Consider the following 17,913-nt stretch of genomic DNA (forward strand, 5'->3'; position numbering starts at 1 on the left):
AAGAGTCTCCTACCTTACGTAAACAAAGAGAACTACTAGAGAACTTGAGGGAAGGGAATCATGCCACGCAATTAAAGGTAAAGGGACCCCTGACCATTAGGTCCAGTCGTGGCCGACTCTGGGGTTGCGGTGCTCATCTCGCTTTATTGGCCGAGGGAGCCAGCGTACAGCTTCTGGGTCATGTGGCCAGCATGACTAAGCCGCTTCTGGCGAACCAGAGCAGCGCACGGAAACGCCGTTTACCTTCCCGCTGGAGCGGTACCTATTGATCTACTTGCACTTTGATGTGCTTTTGAACTGCTAGGTTGGCAGGAGCAGGGACCGAGCAACGGGAGCACACCCCGCCCCTTCCGATGGGCAAGCCCTAGGCTCAGTGGTTTAACCCACAGCGCCACCCGCGCCCAATGCCAAGTAATTACCGGATACTAAAGCCTCTGGTCCAAGACATTCCCGATGCATCTACTAGTGAAAAACTCCTAAGACGGATCAAGTGTTCTTTTTTGGGGGGGAGGGGAGTTCAAATAAAAACCCCAAATATTTCCTATTGAGTTATTCTTCAATTCAACCTGTATAGGTAAATACAGTGAAATATCAGGGCAACTCCAACCTAGACCTTGAATATGTTCTATATAAATAACAGAAACTGGGAATCAATCCCACTTGGTTGACTCCTTTCCATGTACTGAACAAATAGTTTAACAGAGCTGGGAGAATTCCAAGTACCAATAATGCACAACCCTCCATCTGTGTCCAGTGCCAGCTACAAGCAGGAGACAAAGGCCTTCTGGAGGTCATCCTCTTCTTCAGCGTTTGGGCTTGGGGAATTTCTTCGTTCGTGGCTTAGGAGTGCTGGACTGTGAAGGTGATTCAGTTTGTTCCTTAACGACAACTTCTGCAATGACAGATGCACAGCAAGAAGCACTTAAACACTTACATTGTCAACACCTAGACAATATGAGAACTAGTAGCTCAGAGAAACCTCATACTCTACTCTGCGACAAGTCCAGGTTTCAGCCCAAGCATAGCCTTGAGGGAATCAAGACCAAACCCAGCTGCCCAAAGAATGGTTATGAACAGCATTTGCATCCACAAACCCATGTTTGTCATGTTCACACTTCATAAGTATACCTGTTCTCAGTGGGAACCTCATCCATAATGGGAATATTCCAACAGAGCATTATGTGCTCAACCCCACTTATTTCAATGATCTAAGACACACCGATCTCTGACATGTACACAGTACTTTGAAGTTCAGAGTAAATAAACAATCCTGATACGGCCAGTATCACGCTGCAGATGAGCAGCTTAGGCTGATAAAAGCTTGCTCGGACCACCAATTGGGTTAGGTAAGAGTTCAACTAGGACTTCCCTGCTCACATTCTGAGCCAGTGCAATGCAGTTTGCTTCTTCAGCTCCCTGGGTCGGTTCATAACATGCACCTTCATTACTTCATGACTGCAGCATCAAGTGAATCATGACATGTGAATTATGACATTATTAAGCAATGAAGAACTTTCCTTTCACCCCACAACACACTGCTTTTCAACAGAAACATCCCCTATTCAGGCCAGAGCTAGCAGATTGAGGATGCATAATGGGCTGTGCAACTTCAGCAATGCAGATGGAAGAATGGTCTTCTTCTTCTTCAGCGATCCCTCGTAGCTGAGTAAGATTGTCTTCCATGAACACAGTCTCAACAATGAGTCCGTAAGTGACTGTGGAGGCCAATTCTGGATCCACACGTCCTTCCACAGTGGGGACATAGGTTTCCGGGCGGGAGTTGATCACAGTGTGGATTTGCCAAGCGTACCTTCCTCTTAGCACGTTTCTCCCTTGCGTCCTGAGTTCGAGTGTCTTCAAAGCCCACGACACCTTTGGTAAAGGCTGTTCTCTAATTGGAGCGCTCACAGGCAAGTGTTTCCCAATTGTTAGTGTTTATACTACATTTTTAAAGATTTGCTTTGAGACAGTCCTTAAACCTCTTTTGTTGACCACCAGGATTATGCTTCCTATTTTTAAGTTCGGAATAGGCTTCTGAAAGTGGAAACCTAACACACCAGGGAGAAAAGTTCTAGATTAGTCCATTCCCTGCTATGCTAACATTCTACTTACAGGATACACTTTATAATAAAGACCAACCAAAAAGGTGATTTTCCTGGCTGCAGTTTGTAGTGGCACAGTCCAGTCTACTACCTCACCCTCCTGGGCAGACCAGGTGACAGCTGCCAGTCATCAAACACTAATCAAGAACAGATAAATCAAGCAACTGATACACAGGTGTGAACTAGGCCTCCGTTTGTTGCCTGTGTGGAAAGGATTCCCCTATCAGACTCAGGAGGTGGACTGGGCAAGTCAGCTAATTCTCACGTTACCATTTTTAAATGGAGAAATAAACAGCCTGCTGTTATTGAGGGGGCGGAAATGAAAATACCTTCAAACAGCAAACCATCTCTCTCCCCAGCCAGCCTATCATTTTGATTCTTGCAACCTTCAGGGAGTAGTAATGATGGGGAAGTGGCTACACATATTTACTTACTAAGAGCAGAAACAAAGGAACAGAAAGGCATCTGGTACAACTTTTGCAGTAACATTCCATTTCTGACTACGGGTGGAGAAGGGGGAAGATGGTGGGATGTATTCAAAGTAGTGCCAAGCCAAGCATTCTGCCAGAGCCTGCCCTCTAGTTCCCCCCAACCTTCCAGAGCAGATTTGGGGATGTCAAGGGGAGGAGGAATCCCATTGCGCTAGCACAACGTATTTAGCACAACCTGTATCTGGGAACGTTCTCCGCTCTCCTACAAAAGCACACTTCCTGTACATTTTTTCCCATTATGTGGTAGGCAGCGTGGAAATATAATACATGTAGTCTGAAATGGCACAGCTCAGCAAGAGCTGCAACACGTGACATCCCTATGCCTGTTTTGTCTATTTTGAGCCATTTCGCAGCAGCAGCAGCATACTCAATTATACCACCCAAATGTATGCTTGAGACGTAAGTGCAGCCAATCCTGGTTCTCCGACACATTTGTACCTTGAATGCACCTGAGCCTGCAAACCAGTTTATCACATTCACATTTTATGTTTCCAAACGTACGCCTAAACGTGTGGTGCATGAAATTGCCCTTAAAATTCCACAGCATTTTTTAGAGCCCACAATTCCATCTTTCAAGTCTTTAGCCATACCTGCTTTGAGTTTTGTTTCTTTTTGTTCAGAGTCCTTCAGCTTTGGTTGCTCACCCTCCATGTTCTGGATTTTTGCCAGAGCTTCTTCCAAGTCCTCATGAAGGACTTCAGATTTTTCCTCAGCTTGCTGTGCTCGCTTTTCAGCCTCTCTGAAAGAGCAGGTGCCAGAAAGAACTCATACCCCTGACCAGGCAGGAAACCAATTAAACTAATGTGATTTACTCTAGCTGGTCACTTCCTACTGTGAAAAATACATTTTCTCTTGCTTCTTCATTCCCCAAAATGTTCCTAACGGCCAATATTACTGCAACCTATGTAAGAATCCACACCTGATTACTACATTGCAAGTCTATAAAACCTACAGGAGAATCTATTCCTAGCACTGCAAAACTACATGAGAACTCACATATCACTAAAGGTAAAGGACTCCTGATAGTTAAGTCCAGTCATGAACGACTCTGGGGTTGTGGCGCTCATCTCGCTTTACTGGCCAAGGGAGCCGACGTTTGTCTGCTGACAGTTTTTCTGGGTAATGTGGCCAGCATGACTAAGCCGCTTCTGGCGAAACCAGAGCAGCGCATGGAAACACTGTCTACCTTCCCGCCGGAGCGGTACCTATTTATCTACTTGCACTTTGATGTGCTTTCGAACTGCTAGGTTGGCAGGAGCTGGGACAGAGAAACAGGAGCTCACTCCATTGAGGAGATTTGAACCGCCGACCTTCCGATCGGCAAGCCCAAGAGGCTCAGTGGTTTAGACCACAGCGCCACCTGCGTCCTATTTTTGTTTAAAAATGGAATGTGTTGTGGCAGAATAGACACCTGCAATCACATAGGCCACCTGTTCAAGATACCCTGTAGTCTCTAGTCTGCACAAGAATACACACATCCATCCATCTCCCCCCTGTGGTTCTATACTCACACGAGTCGCTCTTCCAGAATTTCCAGTGACGCCAGCAACTCAAATTCCTTCTTTGAGGCCTTTGTGGTCCACTGGCTGGCATGCAACTCCCTCTGGAATAAGAAGAGTAAGTAACTTATAGGAAATGAAAGGAAATAAATCAACAGGCTACTTTCTGTCTCAGAACTGGCATACAGAAGTCCCTGGCTAAAATCTTGCCTCAGCTATGAGCACACTAGGTAGCCTTAGACAAGTGATGCTCACTCATCCCTTACATCTTCAGAATGGGGATAAAGATAATTCTGGCCTACCTTACAGGGTTTTATTTACAGAGGCACAGAGTTGGAAGTTGCCATTACTCTGCCTCTGAGAAGAAAAGGTTTATACAGGGCACAATTGCCTGAGAATATCTCCTGTAAAAACCCCATAACGGTGTCCATGCACCACTGCCGTTCTTTTCAATGGGGCCAGTGCAGGAGAACTTCCCAGATCTGTTTCCTGCTGTAATAGTGTGTTGTAGTGGCCATAGAGTTGGACTAGGACCTGGGAGTGTTAGGATATAGTTCCGTTCCACCTTAAATGGTCAGGCATGATTGTTGTGTATCACATGCCTGTTTTGTTCCAGCTGTCGCTGGGAACTTCCGTTTTGTATATAGCTTTTGTTCCGGCTGTTTTCCTGGACACGGAGGCAAGCAGTCATGTTTTTCCTTTGTTCTGATCTACAATGAATAAAGCTGTAAATATGCTCTCCGGTCTGCATCTTCCGTTGTGGAGACTTTGCTGAAAGGGTGTGCACGGGTCTTGGAATGTCTCTGAGGCTCGTCTCGCTAATTGACTGGTGCTGTTCCACGGGAGACCGGTGATCGTCCGGAGACGACTGGGGCCTGCCTGATGCCTCCGTCTCCCTGGCAGTATCCCAACAGGGAGTCCAGAGTTCAAATCCCCCCTCGGCCATGAAGCTCACTGGGTGCCTTTGGGCCAGTCACTGCCTCTCTCAGCCTAACCTGCCTCATAGGGGTTTCGTGGGGATTAAATGAGGAGGGGGAGAACCATCTATGCCACCTTGAGCTCCTTGGAGAAAAATGGTGGGATACACTGGTCTACTGCCATTAGTATCGCAAGATTGTCATGAGAGCACTTGGACTATAATTGTCAACCGAAAGCTCTACTTTTCTGGTTTATCACCACAAGAGTTATTAACATCTGGCTTCAGTAAAGCAAATAATTAAATTAGACAGCGCCTATATGACACTGAGCGACAGAATAATCTGGCCAAAATAAGGAAATTTTGTCCATGGTATGATTATTTTCCACCTAGTCACTTTTGCACCCTATTTGCAAAATGTACCAATTTCAAAATACAGACGCGCTTTCACTTTCACAAGATTGAATATACTACTGCCTTCAGCTGTACTCGAGGGTCGATTTCAAAAAATTCCACTGGAAAAACAGTTATGTCCCTGTGGAGGTGGCAGTATTGAGTCAGTGGCTCATGTGCTTCTGGCTTGCACTCTTTATAAAGATTTGAGGAGTGAGGTTATTACCCCTCTATTACTGTCCATGCCACTCAACCGTTCCTACTGCATCCTTTCTTTTAACAGATCAAGATGGTCAGGTGACAGCAAAAACTGCAGGGTTTTTAGAGGGGACAATTAGAATAAGATCTATTATTTGATTATTGATGTAAACCCCCTAATGTATTTTCTACAGTTAAGTTTTTACCTCTACCTTCAGTACATTTTATTTGATTTTATTGCTATGGCTAGTGGTTGATGCAAATAACGATTCTTCTGCTGGAAGGTGGGATATAAATAACTAACACTGAGAACCTGTCCTCTAAAGCAGCTGCCACACCTTGTTCCAAATAGATACACCTCTTCAGAGAAGAGCTATCTATTTATACGCACATACATACCCGTGACACTGTGATTTCTTGCACTTGCATGGTTTTGACATACACATTAGAATCATCTCCAATGTATCTGACTGGGTAAGTGACGGCAAGACTCTCGGCCTGCTCACCAGTGCTGGTGCTGGGCACGGGCGGCCGTTCCTGCAAGGACAAACAGAAGGGCAAGAGGAAATGGAAGGACCACACAATGCAATGTTTGTTTCCTCATCATCAAGGAAACTTATCACACAAGAGACTCAGATATTGCATGGAAGGATCATGATGATCAATGCCAGTCCTTTTTCTCCCCGGGGGGTACTCAACAGTATGCAGCACCGGTACCTTTTTAATGGATATGTTAAAAGTGTGGCACTTAACTGTAACAACTTCATGGTGAGTGCCGGCACCATTTTTTCTAGAAAAAAAGCTCTGATCAACACAATCTTCAATTATTTTCATATTCTACATAAGGCTACGCTGTCAATTGTGGTTCAGGAGCTCCTGGAGTCAGTGTTCACAGCAGTGGTGGAGGAACCCTCTCCGGCACCAGGGGCAGGGCAGCCCGTACGAAGTGCGCATGTGCGGCATCCCGTACGGACTGCACATGTGCGGTATCCCACATGTGCGCACTCTGTACAGGCTGCTGCTTGCACGGTGACCGTACGGGTTACCGCACAAGTGGCATCCCGGAGTGTGCATGTGTGGTAGCCCATACAGACGCCATGCAAGCGGCATCCAGTACGGACTGCGCATGTGCGGTGACCGTATGGGATGCCGCACATGCGCAGTCTGTACAGGCTGCCACTTGCACACGGTGTCCATATGGGCTGCTGCTTGCATGGCGACCGTACAGGCTGCCGTACGGAGTGTGCACGCGCGGCAGCCCATACGGACACCCGTACAGTTGGCGCGTGAGAGTGGCAGCCCGTACGGACACTGCACAAGCGGCGCCCATATGGACTGCGCGCGCCCTTGGCCGCTCTACAGCTGGGGGGAGGCAGGGGCCATCTTGTCACCTGCCCCCTCCGCCCCCCCCCCTTCCTATGCCCCTGGTTCACAGGCCATGCATGAATTCTGGGGCTGATTCTCTGCTGCTGGAGAATCGGAAGCGTATCCACTCTTGGCTTATCCACTTTCCATATTTAAACATGCTCAACCACCCTTGAAAAGAGAATCCGCAGCACTTCATCAAACTACAGTTCCCAGGATGCTTTGCGAGAAAACTAAGACAGATAAAGCGGTATACAACTTTGTAGCATAAAGTTTCTGACTCAAGTAGACACTTTATGACCAACAGCTGGAGAAAGGGGGTGCCTTTCCTTTTTGCTGCATTGCCCGCAGTCCTGCTTATGTTCTGCACCAGAAGAAACCAGAATCCAGAATCTGTAGCAAGGAATTCTCAGTTCAGTGACCAGTATTTACTGGCATCAAATTCCAATTCCTCAGATTTTTCAAAGCTTCTGCAATTTTTCAGGAAGTGATCAAAGAGGGAGGTGTTGGGTGTATGATCAGAACAGCAAGAAATTTAAGTCACAGAAGGGGAAAACGCAAAGCATGAAATGGGCAGTTCATACATATCCAGCAACGTGATGCAGCCAACGGATACCCCATTGCTCCTGCTAACATGTAAAGGAAGCTTATCATGCGGGACGTGGTTGTAAGAAAAACAGCCATGTTGACAGCCCCATCCATGCAACCTGCTCCCTTCACACTACCAACCCAGGGGCCCAGCCGTGATGCCACTCCTGACACCATTAACAACTTCTATGTGGCCTACTGGAAGTAGCTTTTTCAGGTAGCATCCACCATATGTCGCCAATCTCTTCTCCATAGTCATGAGGGATAGATATATATATTTCTTCTGTTTGTAAACTGCAGGCTTCCCTTTTCACGATGTCAAAACTTCCACCAGATAGCAATAAACACACAGCCACGAGCCCCAGCGAAAAAGAAGCCCCGAAAGAAGAGGGACAGCTTTGTGCATTTCCTAATGGAGATGCTCACCTCTGCTTCTAACGCTTGCTTCTGTTCTGCTGCCTCCTGATCTTTTAGAACATCCACAGCTTCTTTGTCTTTTTTCTCTTCCTCCACAGGTACATCTGTGGTGGAGGAGATCTCCACTCTCTGCTCCGGACGAGGAGGCAGCTGTCGTTTCAGCTGAAGCACCTGCAAAACGGTTGCAAGTGAAATTCTCCTTCTGAGATATCGCCCTGCGCCAGAAGAGAGGTGGAGGGCGGGGGAGAGAGGGAGAAAAAGTCCCCACCACCACCAGTCACACCAAAGGTTATTTCTGCCAGTACCTCTAACCCAAACAGGCCGACCAGGTCTTCTGGGCTGATTAAAGTGGTGGGAGTGGTCTTCATCCCAGACAGGAGGAGGTTGCAGGTTTCAATCCAATCCAAGCACTCTGTCTGGAAAAAGAGAGAGCAAAAGAAGCAACCGATCACCAAAAGGGAAATACAGTGGTACCTCGGGGTACAGACGCTTCAGATTACAGACGCTTCAGGTTACAGACTCCGCTAACCCAGAAATAGTACCTCGGGTTAAGAACTCTGCTTCAGAATGAGAAGAGAAATCGTGTGGCGGGGGCGGGAGGCCCCATTAGCTAAAGTGGTACCTCAGGTTAAGAAGAGTTTCAGCTTAAGAACGGATCTCCAGAACGAATTAAGTTCTTAACCCAAGGTACCACTGTAAAAACAATTGCCCTGTGGTGCTCTTCCAGAGGGCTCAAACAGAGCTGCTTATGTTGAACTATGCTTAGAGGAAGTTGTACAGTGTTTTGCTTAGCATATGGCTCTCCATTTCAGCTTCCCAACCCAAATGGGCAGTAGGTGGAGCTGGACTTTGTAGGGGGCCAAGGATTTTTGAGAGGTCCACCATTAATCCCAGCCATTATCTTCCCTGCAAATGCATACTGTGACCTGTCATTCACACCTGTACTATCATCGATAGGTCCATGTATTTGCTGCCTAGGGAGTAACAGCCTTTGGGTTGGAAAAACCTTGCCCTAATTGCAGGTGTGCTGTGGTTGCTTGTGTTTGTGTAACACCCACCAATGAAAAACACTATTTCTTACATTCTCAGTGGTACTGTTGTCATAAATGGAGATTAAGAGGGATGACTATTAAAGGCCCGCTAAAACCTGAAGTCCCATTGGGCCAATGCCCTGCCCCTACCGCTATCACTATGCAACATCTCCTCCAGAGAGCCCCAGCGTTCCAAAATCCCAGTATCTCACCCGGGAATTCAGTCTTTGTGAATTCTGACATGAACTGCACATCTATCAGACTGATTTGATTACTAGAACCTATTTATTTGTTATATTTGTTTCCTGCCTTTCCACCAAATGAGGCTGGCTTTCACACAATAGAGTTCAATGCGACTTACCTCTGAGTAAACATAGTTAGGCGTCTAGCCTGTGCTCTTAAGACTCATTCCAACTTCCTTTTTGTTTGGAACCAGCTATTTCTCATATCACAGGGCTTATGAATTTGCTGCCCTGAACTCCTTTGGGAGGAAGGGCAGGATATAAATTCAATAAATAATCCCATCTAGAACCCTCTTGCCTGAGAGCAAGCCTCATTGAACTCAATAGGACTTACTTCTGATAAGACAGGATTAGGCCTGCTCTGTTAGGCTTCTAATGTCAATGTGGGCACACTTCAATTCCCAGCATGCAGTAGTAGCAGCAGACTGTATAAACACACAATATTGCGCAAAAAAAGTTTGCACACTGTAGAAGACATGACTGGCAGGGATTAAAGGGCTTGGAGAAACTCCAGGTTACGGGAACTGTTTCATTAAGAAACAGTAGGTGCCCTGCGGAAGCGAAGTTGCAATTGCCTCACAGAGATTTACAGGGTAATCTGATGCATGTTTCTACAAAAGCAAATTCCACTGGGTTCAAAGAAGGTTGCACGCGAGGAACTCAATACAGTTTCTGTAATGTTATTACGTAACGTTCACAGCTTTGGAACAAACAAACAGTGGTGTCAGTCAATGCTGCTATCATTCATACGAAGTGAACCTGGTCCTGAAAATGAGAGAAGATGTGAAGAGCAGCAATTTTTGCACCTGTTTCCGTTTCCATAGGAATCCTCCAACATCCCTAGTGATGTCGCAAAAGCGACATGGACCAAAGAGAGACGTGATTGTCCCAACCCTACTTGAGACTTTCCGAACAACCTAGCCTCAGCCTACCTTCCCACTCAGCCTGAAGCGGCCCAGACCTTACTGAATGCCTTCAAACAGCCCACACTTCTCTTTTCCAATCTATTTCACAAAAATGGCTCACAGAAACATGAGACTCCTATCCTCTCTTGCTGATGGCTGCCATAATTGACACTACCACAAATTTTCAGGCTTTTCTTCCTCCTGCCTAGGGAGGAACATGAAATATTGGGGGTACCTTCCATGCGCCGTCATGATTTCTGTGACACTACTGGGCTCAACTGCAGACTTTTTCTCCTCCTCTCTAACTAGGTATCCCCTTAACAGCACCGGCCCAGGCTGGATCCTGGAACTTCCTGAACAAGGGTCACCACAGCCCGGATCGGCAGTGTTAACAGAGTTCAAATTTCACAATGCGTGAGAAAAATCCCTTAACTGAAAATTGGCTGGGCTTTAAAAAGTACGCACGGCATTGCCCGTGGGCAACTGTGAGCAAGCCATCTTTAAAAGTAGGCAAGAGGTACACAAGGTACCAAGATGTACAGAAATTTTGATGGCAGCTTGTTAACCGCAAATGTAGAACCCTCTGGCTTCTGTGTGGCTGGAATGATGCCTATTCTGCAAAAGCTAAGAGTCACAAGAATCCCACTTGCCCTCTTTTGCCTGCGGCCCCATCCACCCCTGGCCTGCGGACCCTGGAAAGCTGCCCACAAGAGAATGTGAAAAATGTTTCCCATTGCTTACATGCAGACATGGAGACTGCAGAACTATGCGTGCAGGGAGCCAGGCCCAGAAGCAGCACTTGGCGCAGTGGGGCCATCGGCTTGAGAAGACCCGTTAAAGCGGCTGATCCTCTCCTTTCTGTTTGCTTAATGTTTCCTTTTTGGTCCAGTGCTCAGCAAAGAAGTGACAGGTTGAAGCTGCTGAGAGAGACACTGACATCTTTATCAACCCAGAATGCCTCGGGGTTCTGATGTCGTGCCCAGGGGTATTCTGGGACAATAAAAATGGTGGCGGCTGAAGCCATATCACACAGCAACTCTCTTCTCATCGCTGGACTGGCTGCCATCCGACATCCCCATCTGACCTAGAAAGCTCACCAGAGGCTGTGAATGAAGGACAGCCTTAAGCCCCACACTGAGAAGTGCCCAGCAGCTGAAGTCATCTCCCATGCTCCAGACAGCCTTTGCGCACTGTGCTGAAGCTTGAAGACATTCCAGGGTAATAAATATGGCAGTGTCATGGAAAAAATACTTAATTTTGAACAGCAGCTGATAAATTCACACCATCACCATAATCAATATAGCAGCAGCAGGAACAGCAACAAAGACCATCTCAGGGTTTGAAATATTGTGAAGGCTTTAGAGCAAGTAGAGTGACCCAATTGAGGAACTATTTCACTTATTCAATGACCAACTTCAAAACCAAAAACAGTAGGATGGATTTGGACAGTGATGCACAAATGGCAAGAGACCACATTTGGTCTCGCTTACCTTGATCCTCTCTAACTGTTGCAATTCATGTTCTGCATCTGGTTGAAGAGTTACCATCTTCTGGCGTGTTATCGTCGCTACCATCTCCTTGCAACAGCTGAGGAAATACATGATGTCACTGTACCCACAGCAATACGTTACATCACAGCAATGCCACTTTAATATGAGAAAGCCAGTTTCATCACGTTCCTTCTGTCATGAGGAACATTTACCTTTGAAGTTTACACATGAGAAAAATGGGGCAACTAACTGTAGGCAAGGCGGGCGGGACTACTATTTGAAAGCCAGGAATTACTTCTTTCAAATCTTATCTCTGTGAATTCTCTAGGCAGCCTTGAAAAATGTCAACCCATTATCTCAGCCTCCGTCCCCATTCTGCCTTCTGAAATATGAGAATGAGAATACTAATCCTAACTAACAGCATTGGTCAGGATTACTGAGAGAATGTATGCATTGAACACTCTGTCTGAAGTGCTCAGTGTCATTCTTATTGACATCATTATATGCTCAGTGTAATTATTAGAAATAATTATCATTTCATCTAGGACACAATATCTTTCATTTTCTAAGCAAGCTTTTCTGATGAGCATTATTCTAGCAAATTAGACCTGAAGACATGCCAGGAACAACTTTACCTGCTTCCCTCTCTGCTATATCTGTATCTAGAGAGATGGATTGGTGTCTGTTTGCTGCCTGCAGTCCTGGTTTTGGCTTTGCTGCCTAGATTTCTGGGAGAGTCCCCAGAAGGCTTGCTTAATAACCGAGATGAATTTTAGTATTTATAGAGTGTTTTCAGAGTGTATGAAAAGCTTCACATACATCATCTTATGGCAATCCTTACAGCAACTTGATAGGTCAATATTATTGTGTCTAATCTTGCAAGGGAGGGCTGAGCTTGGCTAGTGATACCCAGTTCATCTCAACTGCGAGAGTCAAAACATCTCCTAGGCAACACCAGCACAATAATAATAATGATAATAATAATAATAATAGGTAAAGGTAAAGGGACCCCTGACCATTAGGTCCAGTCATGGTCGACTCTGGGGTTGCGGCGCTCATCTCGCTTTATTGGCCGAGGGAGCCGGCGTACAGCTTCCGGGTCATTTGGCCAGCATGATTAAGCCGCTTCTGGCAAACCAGAGCGGCACACGGAAACGCCGTTTACCTTCCCACTGGAGCAGTACCTATTTATCTACTTGCACTTTGATGTGCTTTCGAACTGCTAGGTTGATAGGAGCTCATCCCATCGCGGGGATTCAAACCGCCGACCTTCTGATCGGCAAGTCCTAGGCTCTGTGATTTAACCCACAGCGCTACCTGTGTCCCTTTTAATATAATAAAATAATAATAATAATAATAATAATAACAACTATTTATTATTTATACCCCTCCCATCTGGCTGGGTCCCCTCAGCCACTCTGGGCGGCTTCCAACAAAGATTAAAAATACATTAAAATGTCACACATTAATAACTTCCCTAAACAGGGCTGTCTTTAGATGTCTTCGAAATGTCAGGTAGTTGTTTATCTCCTTGACATCTGATGGGAGTGCATTCAACAGGGTGGGTGCCACTACCGAGAAGGCCCTCTGCCTGGTTCCCTGTAGAACCAGGTGGAACAGGTGGGGCTGACGCACTAAAACAAACCGGGCCACAAAAACCTCCTTCAGTACTTGGTCATCTACATCTATACCACATATAAATAAAAATGTGCGTTCATCCTCCAGCAGCCTTGTGAGGGAAACATTACTGTTTTTAGAGCAAGGTGGATTCAAGCTATACTACAAAGTCAAAGCATGAACACTAGGGCTGAAATCCTAGGTCTGCTTGCACAGGAACTAGTCCCAGGGACTTACCTCTTTTCTCTGTACATCTGTACACATGTACAAGACAGACATCATATAGGAAGAAAGGGGGAGCTTTTCAGATCCAAGACCTATCCTTAGCCTGCAACAAGACCCACTTTCTATGTTGTGGTTTTTTTAGCTTTGCTATAGAAATCTACATCTCTCCAATTCTGCATCAGCTGCAAACTGACCATTTCAACTGCTCTCAATACAGACACGCAGCAGAACTGCTGGCCTTCAAAAAAGGCTGCCTCTTCTCTCTCTGCCTGACTTACTTTTTTGGGATTGGCTGCTTCTGATCAAGAGACACGCTCAGAAGAGTGACACATGCAGAAACACAAGGTGGGCCTTCTATGAGCAAAGGTAATTATTACCTTATACATAAAAAGGCTTACATTTAGAGTGTTTTAAGAGTGAAGCTCGCCTTCCATTTTAGTTTGAAACAATTGTGCCTCTGCTGATAGAAGTTGGAAAAACACCAGGACACCTACTTCATGGCTGAGCTGATCATTTTCTTTCTCAGAACCACTAGTGGTTGTCAGGATCCACTGCTGAATCTTCTTGAACACATCCTCAGGTATCAACCTTAAAGGAAACCATTCAGTCAACAACAACATCAACAACATAGCCAATTAGATCAGGACCAGATGCTACCTTAGACTCTTAACTTCCAAAATCATTATTAAAATGGGCTCAAAGAACTCCCAAATTCTGAGCTGAGAATAAAATTCCACACACTGGTCAAGCTGAAAGTATAATTTCAAAGGGCCAATGTCAAAGGTTGCAACACTGATCTGGCAAGGGCTGTTGAACTCTCTTCCTCACAACGGTCTTCTCGGAATCACATCTTCCAGACTTTTTTGCATTCATGAGAGAAAAGACATGGAGCTCTTCTGTCTTTTCTTTCATGGTAAGAAAACTAGAGATGAGCCAAGATTACAGGGGAAATCAGTTTTGGCAATGGCAATACTTGTCTTCACCAGTTGCCATCTGTCTGACTTCCATGGTTCAATATTATGGGGATTGATGACAATTTTTTTGCTGGACCCCAGCAATCCAAAGATGCCTTGTTGCTCTCTCCCGTACAAGCCAAGACATGGACAAAGGACTTTTAAAATTGCATGGCGTAACATAGGTTTTTGCTGTGCCTCCCTGTTTATCTGTCCTATTGACTGCTCTTGAGGGCCCTTGACATATGCAACAGAATGAGGTGGGAATGAAGTTGTGGAGAGCTGACGATGTAATGGGACATTTCCATCTGAGCCTAGTAGAAATTTGACACTGCATAAAAACGAATCCTCTTGCAAATAGAAAGCAAAGGTGTCAGGGACAGAGGTTCTTGCATGTGTCCACCAGACTTGCGACACAGCCAAAGCAGGAGGGTGTGTTGGGGCAGAGCTGTGGCAGGGTAGGGCAGATCAGCAGTGAGGGCGGGGCTGTGCAGATGGACCAATTCCCCTCCAGGTAAGGTGTAGCAATGGCATCAGGAGGGGGGCTCCACACAGCTGACCCATACTGATCCATTACTGAGCCAAAGGGCTCTTTAGTCCAAGCCTCAGTGTGACCAGCAGCAAAGGCTCCTTCCGATTACCGGCAGAGCTGCAAGGAAAGGGGTAGCTCCATCTGCCCCCCTCTCACTGTTCATGCCGGAGGGAGGGGTTAAAGAGCCCCTGCCAGCTTTTTGATTGGGGCAGGAAGAGGTCAGTGGTGGGTGCCAATATTGCTGTACTTTAAACTCTTGCTGAATTCAAAATTCTGTTAAAATTATTAGTTAACAGTTATTCAAATGTGTCTCCACCCAACCATCTGATCTCAACTGATGACTCAGAAGTGAAGGGCTCTGTCATCTGAAAGTTCTGTCCAGATACAAATGCTCTACAGAAGCAAAGCAAACAGCTTTGAAAATCATCTTATCTTACAAGCTATGAAATGCTCTAAGCCTACGGTCCTCTACAGTGTCGCCAGAACCGATGAAGCTCAAGAGATCGTCTATCTGGGCTATCCATTCAGAAACTGTCTGGAAAAATTTTATCCACTCCGTTTCATGCATAGAACCCTTTTGCTTGTTGGCAAGCAGCTTGAAGCTCCAGTCTTCCAAGCTATTGATCAAAGACGTTAAAATTCTAGCAGATCCTGGAGAGAACAAAAAAAAAATGTAAAAAAAAACAAACCTAGGGCGCACCTAGGTTTTTTTTTTGGGGGGGGGGGGAAATAAACCCCAGCCCCCAGAACAGGCTGCTATCCGCAAGCCTTGGGAGCCCGGCGGGAAGTCGCGCCGGGCTCCCAAGGCTTGCGGAGAGCTTCCTGAAGCCTGGAGAGCGAGAGGGATCGGTGCGCACCGACCCCTCTCGCTCTCCAGGCTTCAGCGAAAGCCTGCATTCGCCCCATAGGATGCACACACATTTCCCCTTCATTTTTGGAGGGGGGAAAGTGCGTCCTATAGGGCGAAAAATACGGTAATTCATGGATGCCACAAAGGGTCACCATCCCTAGCTTAATGAATCGCTTGGTCAGTCTAAGGATTTGACAAATGAACTTTAATATTCATTGATGGCCTTTGCAATGCAGCACCTATCAGCAATTAGGAGAGTACAAGAAATAGTTCAGAGAGAGCTTTCCAGTTTGAATTTAGGGAGGAGCAACTTGACCATGAAGCAACTTGTGTGAATATATTCTCTGAGAAATACAGGCAGGTTTGGTGGAGCCTGCTGCACGGTTATCTGTTTGCTTCTAATAGGTTCTGCTTCTGTAACTGTAAATAAACCAGGTATTTCAAAGATAGCTAAGGAGTAAACCTTACACAAATTTCAGGATTGATGAGATAGGTCAGCTGTGTGTAAAACTAGTGTTAGCTCAGTGCTGATGGCAGCCTGATGTTTAAATCAAGTACACATAGTGGCACCCTTAAAAAATTAACCTCCTTTTTTTTTAAGGAATCAGAGGAAGCTGAGCTGATAAAAAGACAGTTGGAAAAATATATATTAACAAAGCTATATTCGACGGATGAAAGTACATTATGTTTGACATGACTGAGTATCGTGGACTCAGGGACAAAGAATTATGAAGCGTTAAAATCGAGATGTGGAAAATATGGAAGCAACGAGGAGAAGCAAGATGTGGAGATATGCTTCAGAGATCCAGACCATGGGGAGCTCTGAAAAATTAATACATATAATTTGGACCATAATTTGGTCTTTTTTATTTTAGTTTTTTATTTTAATTGGAATAATATGATTGGATATATTCAATGGATGTTTTTAACTGGACAATCAATAAAATGATTTTAAAAATTGATCTTTGAACATGTACTGCTCCAGGGAATGTGGAAGGCAGCACAGAGGCCCCCCAATAATAAAGAATCATTCCTTGAGACTCACAGAACATGATTCTGGAAGTAACGGAGCCAACCAGCCAAACCATTCTGAATACTCCTAGCCCTGTCCCTACTGGTTTCTTCAATTTGTTCCACTTCTGTGCCAATTTGGCTCACGCGTTCCCGAAACTCCTGTGTCAGCTCCTGCAGAGTGGAAAGATCAGTCGCATCCTGAATGAATCACACGAGAAAAATGGGATTGGGGGGGTAGAGAAAGAATCCATAAGAAAAATAGATTTCAAAAAAGCCATAAAGATCAAAATAATCATAAAAGCCTGCTTACAGCAAACATGTAAATTGCTAAGCAAATAATACTATGCATATTTCCACAGTAAGGTAAAGGGACCCCTGACCATTAGGTCCAGTCGTGGCCGACTCTGGGTTGTGGCACTCATCTTGCTTTATTGGCCGAGGGAGCTGGCGTACAGCTTCCGGGTCATGTGGCCAGCATGACTAAGCCGCTTCTGGCGAACCAGAGCAGCGCATGGAAATGCTGTCTACCTTCCCACCGGAGTGGTCCCTATTTATCTACTTGCACTTTGACGTGCTTTCGAACTGCTAGGTTGGCAGGAGCAGGGACCGAGCAACGGGAGCTCACCCTGTCGCGGGGATTCGAACAGCTGACCTTCTGATTGGCAAGTCCTAGGCTCTGTGGTTTAACCCACAGCGCCACCAGCATCCCTTATTTCCACAGTACACACAGCTAAAATCTTACAAGTGCAACACTGACATTCAAACATGCATCGCTGGACATATTTAGACTGGGACATAGACTTTTAATCATATGAAGCATTAGACACACTGCTGCCAGTCAACACTACCAGCTTTTTAGCCATTTTGCCAGCCTGGGCCCAACTAACATGGAGTGTCAAAAAACTGTTCTAAATATACAGTCGTCCCCTGCTCCCTGTCCCACTTCTCTATGAGTACTCGAGCAGAGATGTAATCCAGAAAAACAGACCGTGTAATGGAGACACATATGCCCAGAAACAATATTGTTGCTGTTGTTGTATTTGTATGCCGCCCTTCATTCAAGATCACAGAACAGAAAAATACAA

At 45.7% G+C, this 17,913-nt stretch overlaps 1 protein-coding gene across 1 annotated transcript in view; it reads right to left on the minus strand.

The window, feature by feature from the left end:
* Positions 1-663: 663 nt before the first annotated feature.
* The window catches only part of LOC128415092 (axonemal dynein light chain domain-containing protein 1-like), a 28,620-nt gene continuing 11,370 nt past the window's right edge, over positions 664-17,913 (minus strand). Inside the window, exons 11-19 of the mRNA XM_053390962.1 lie at positions 15,427-15,615; positions 13,492-13,508; positions 11,638-11,829; positions 8,275-8,385; positions 7,979-8,140; positions 5,999-6,136; positions 4,105-4,196; positions 3,184-3,332; positions 664-892 (exon numbers count right to left, since the gene is read on the minus strand). Of these exons, the coding sequence (XP_053246937.1) occupies positions 804-892; positions 3,184-3,332; positions 4,105-4,196; positions 5,999-6,136; positions 7,979-8,140; positions 8,275-8,385; positions 11,638-11,829; positions 13,492-13,508; positions 15,427-15,615 (1,139 nt within the window). The 3' untranslated portion in view covers positions 664-803. The remainder of the gene's footprint in view (positions 893-3,183; positions 3,333-4,104; positions 4,197-5,998; positions 6,137-7,978; positions 8,141-8,274; positions 8,386-11,637; positions 11,830-13,491; positions 13,509-15,426; positions 15,616-17,913) is intronic.

This window comes from Podarcis raffonei, chromosome 6, assembly GCF_027172205.1.
Source record: "Podarcis raffonei isolate rPodRaf1 chromosome 6, rPodRaf1.pri, whole genome shotgun sequence".
Classification (NCBI taxonomy): domain Eukaryota; kingdom Metazoa; phylum Chordata; class Lepidosauria; order Squamata; family Lacertidae; genus Podarcis; species Podarcis raffonei.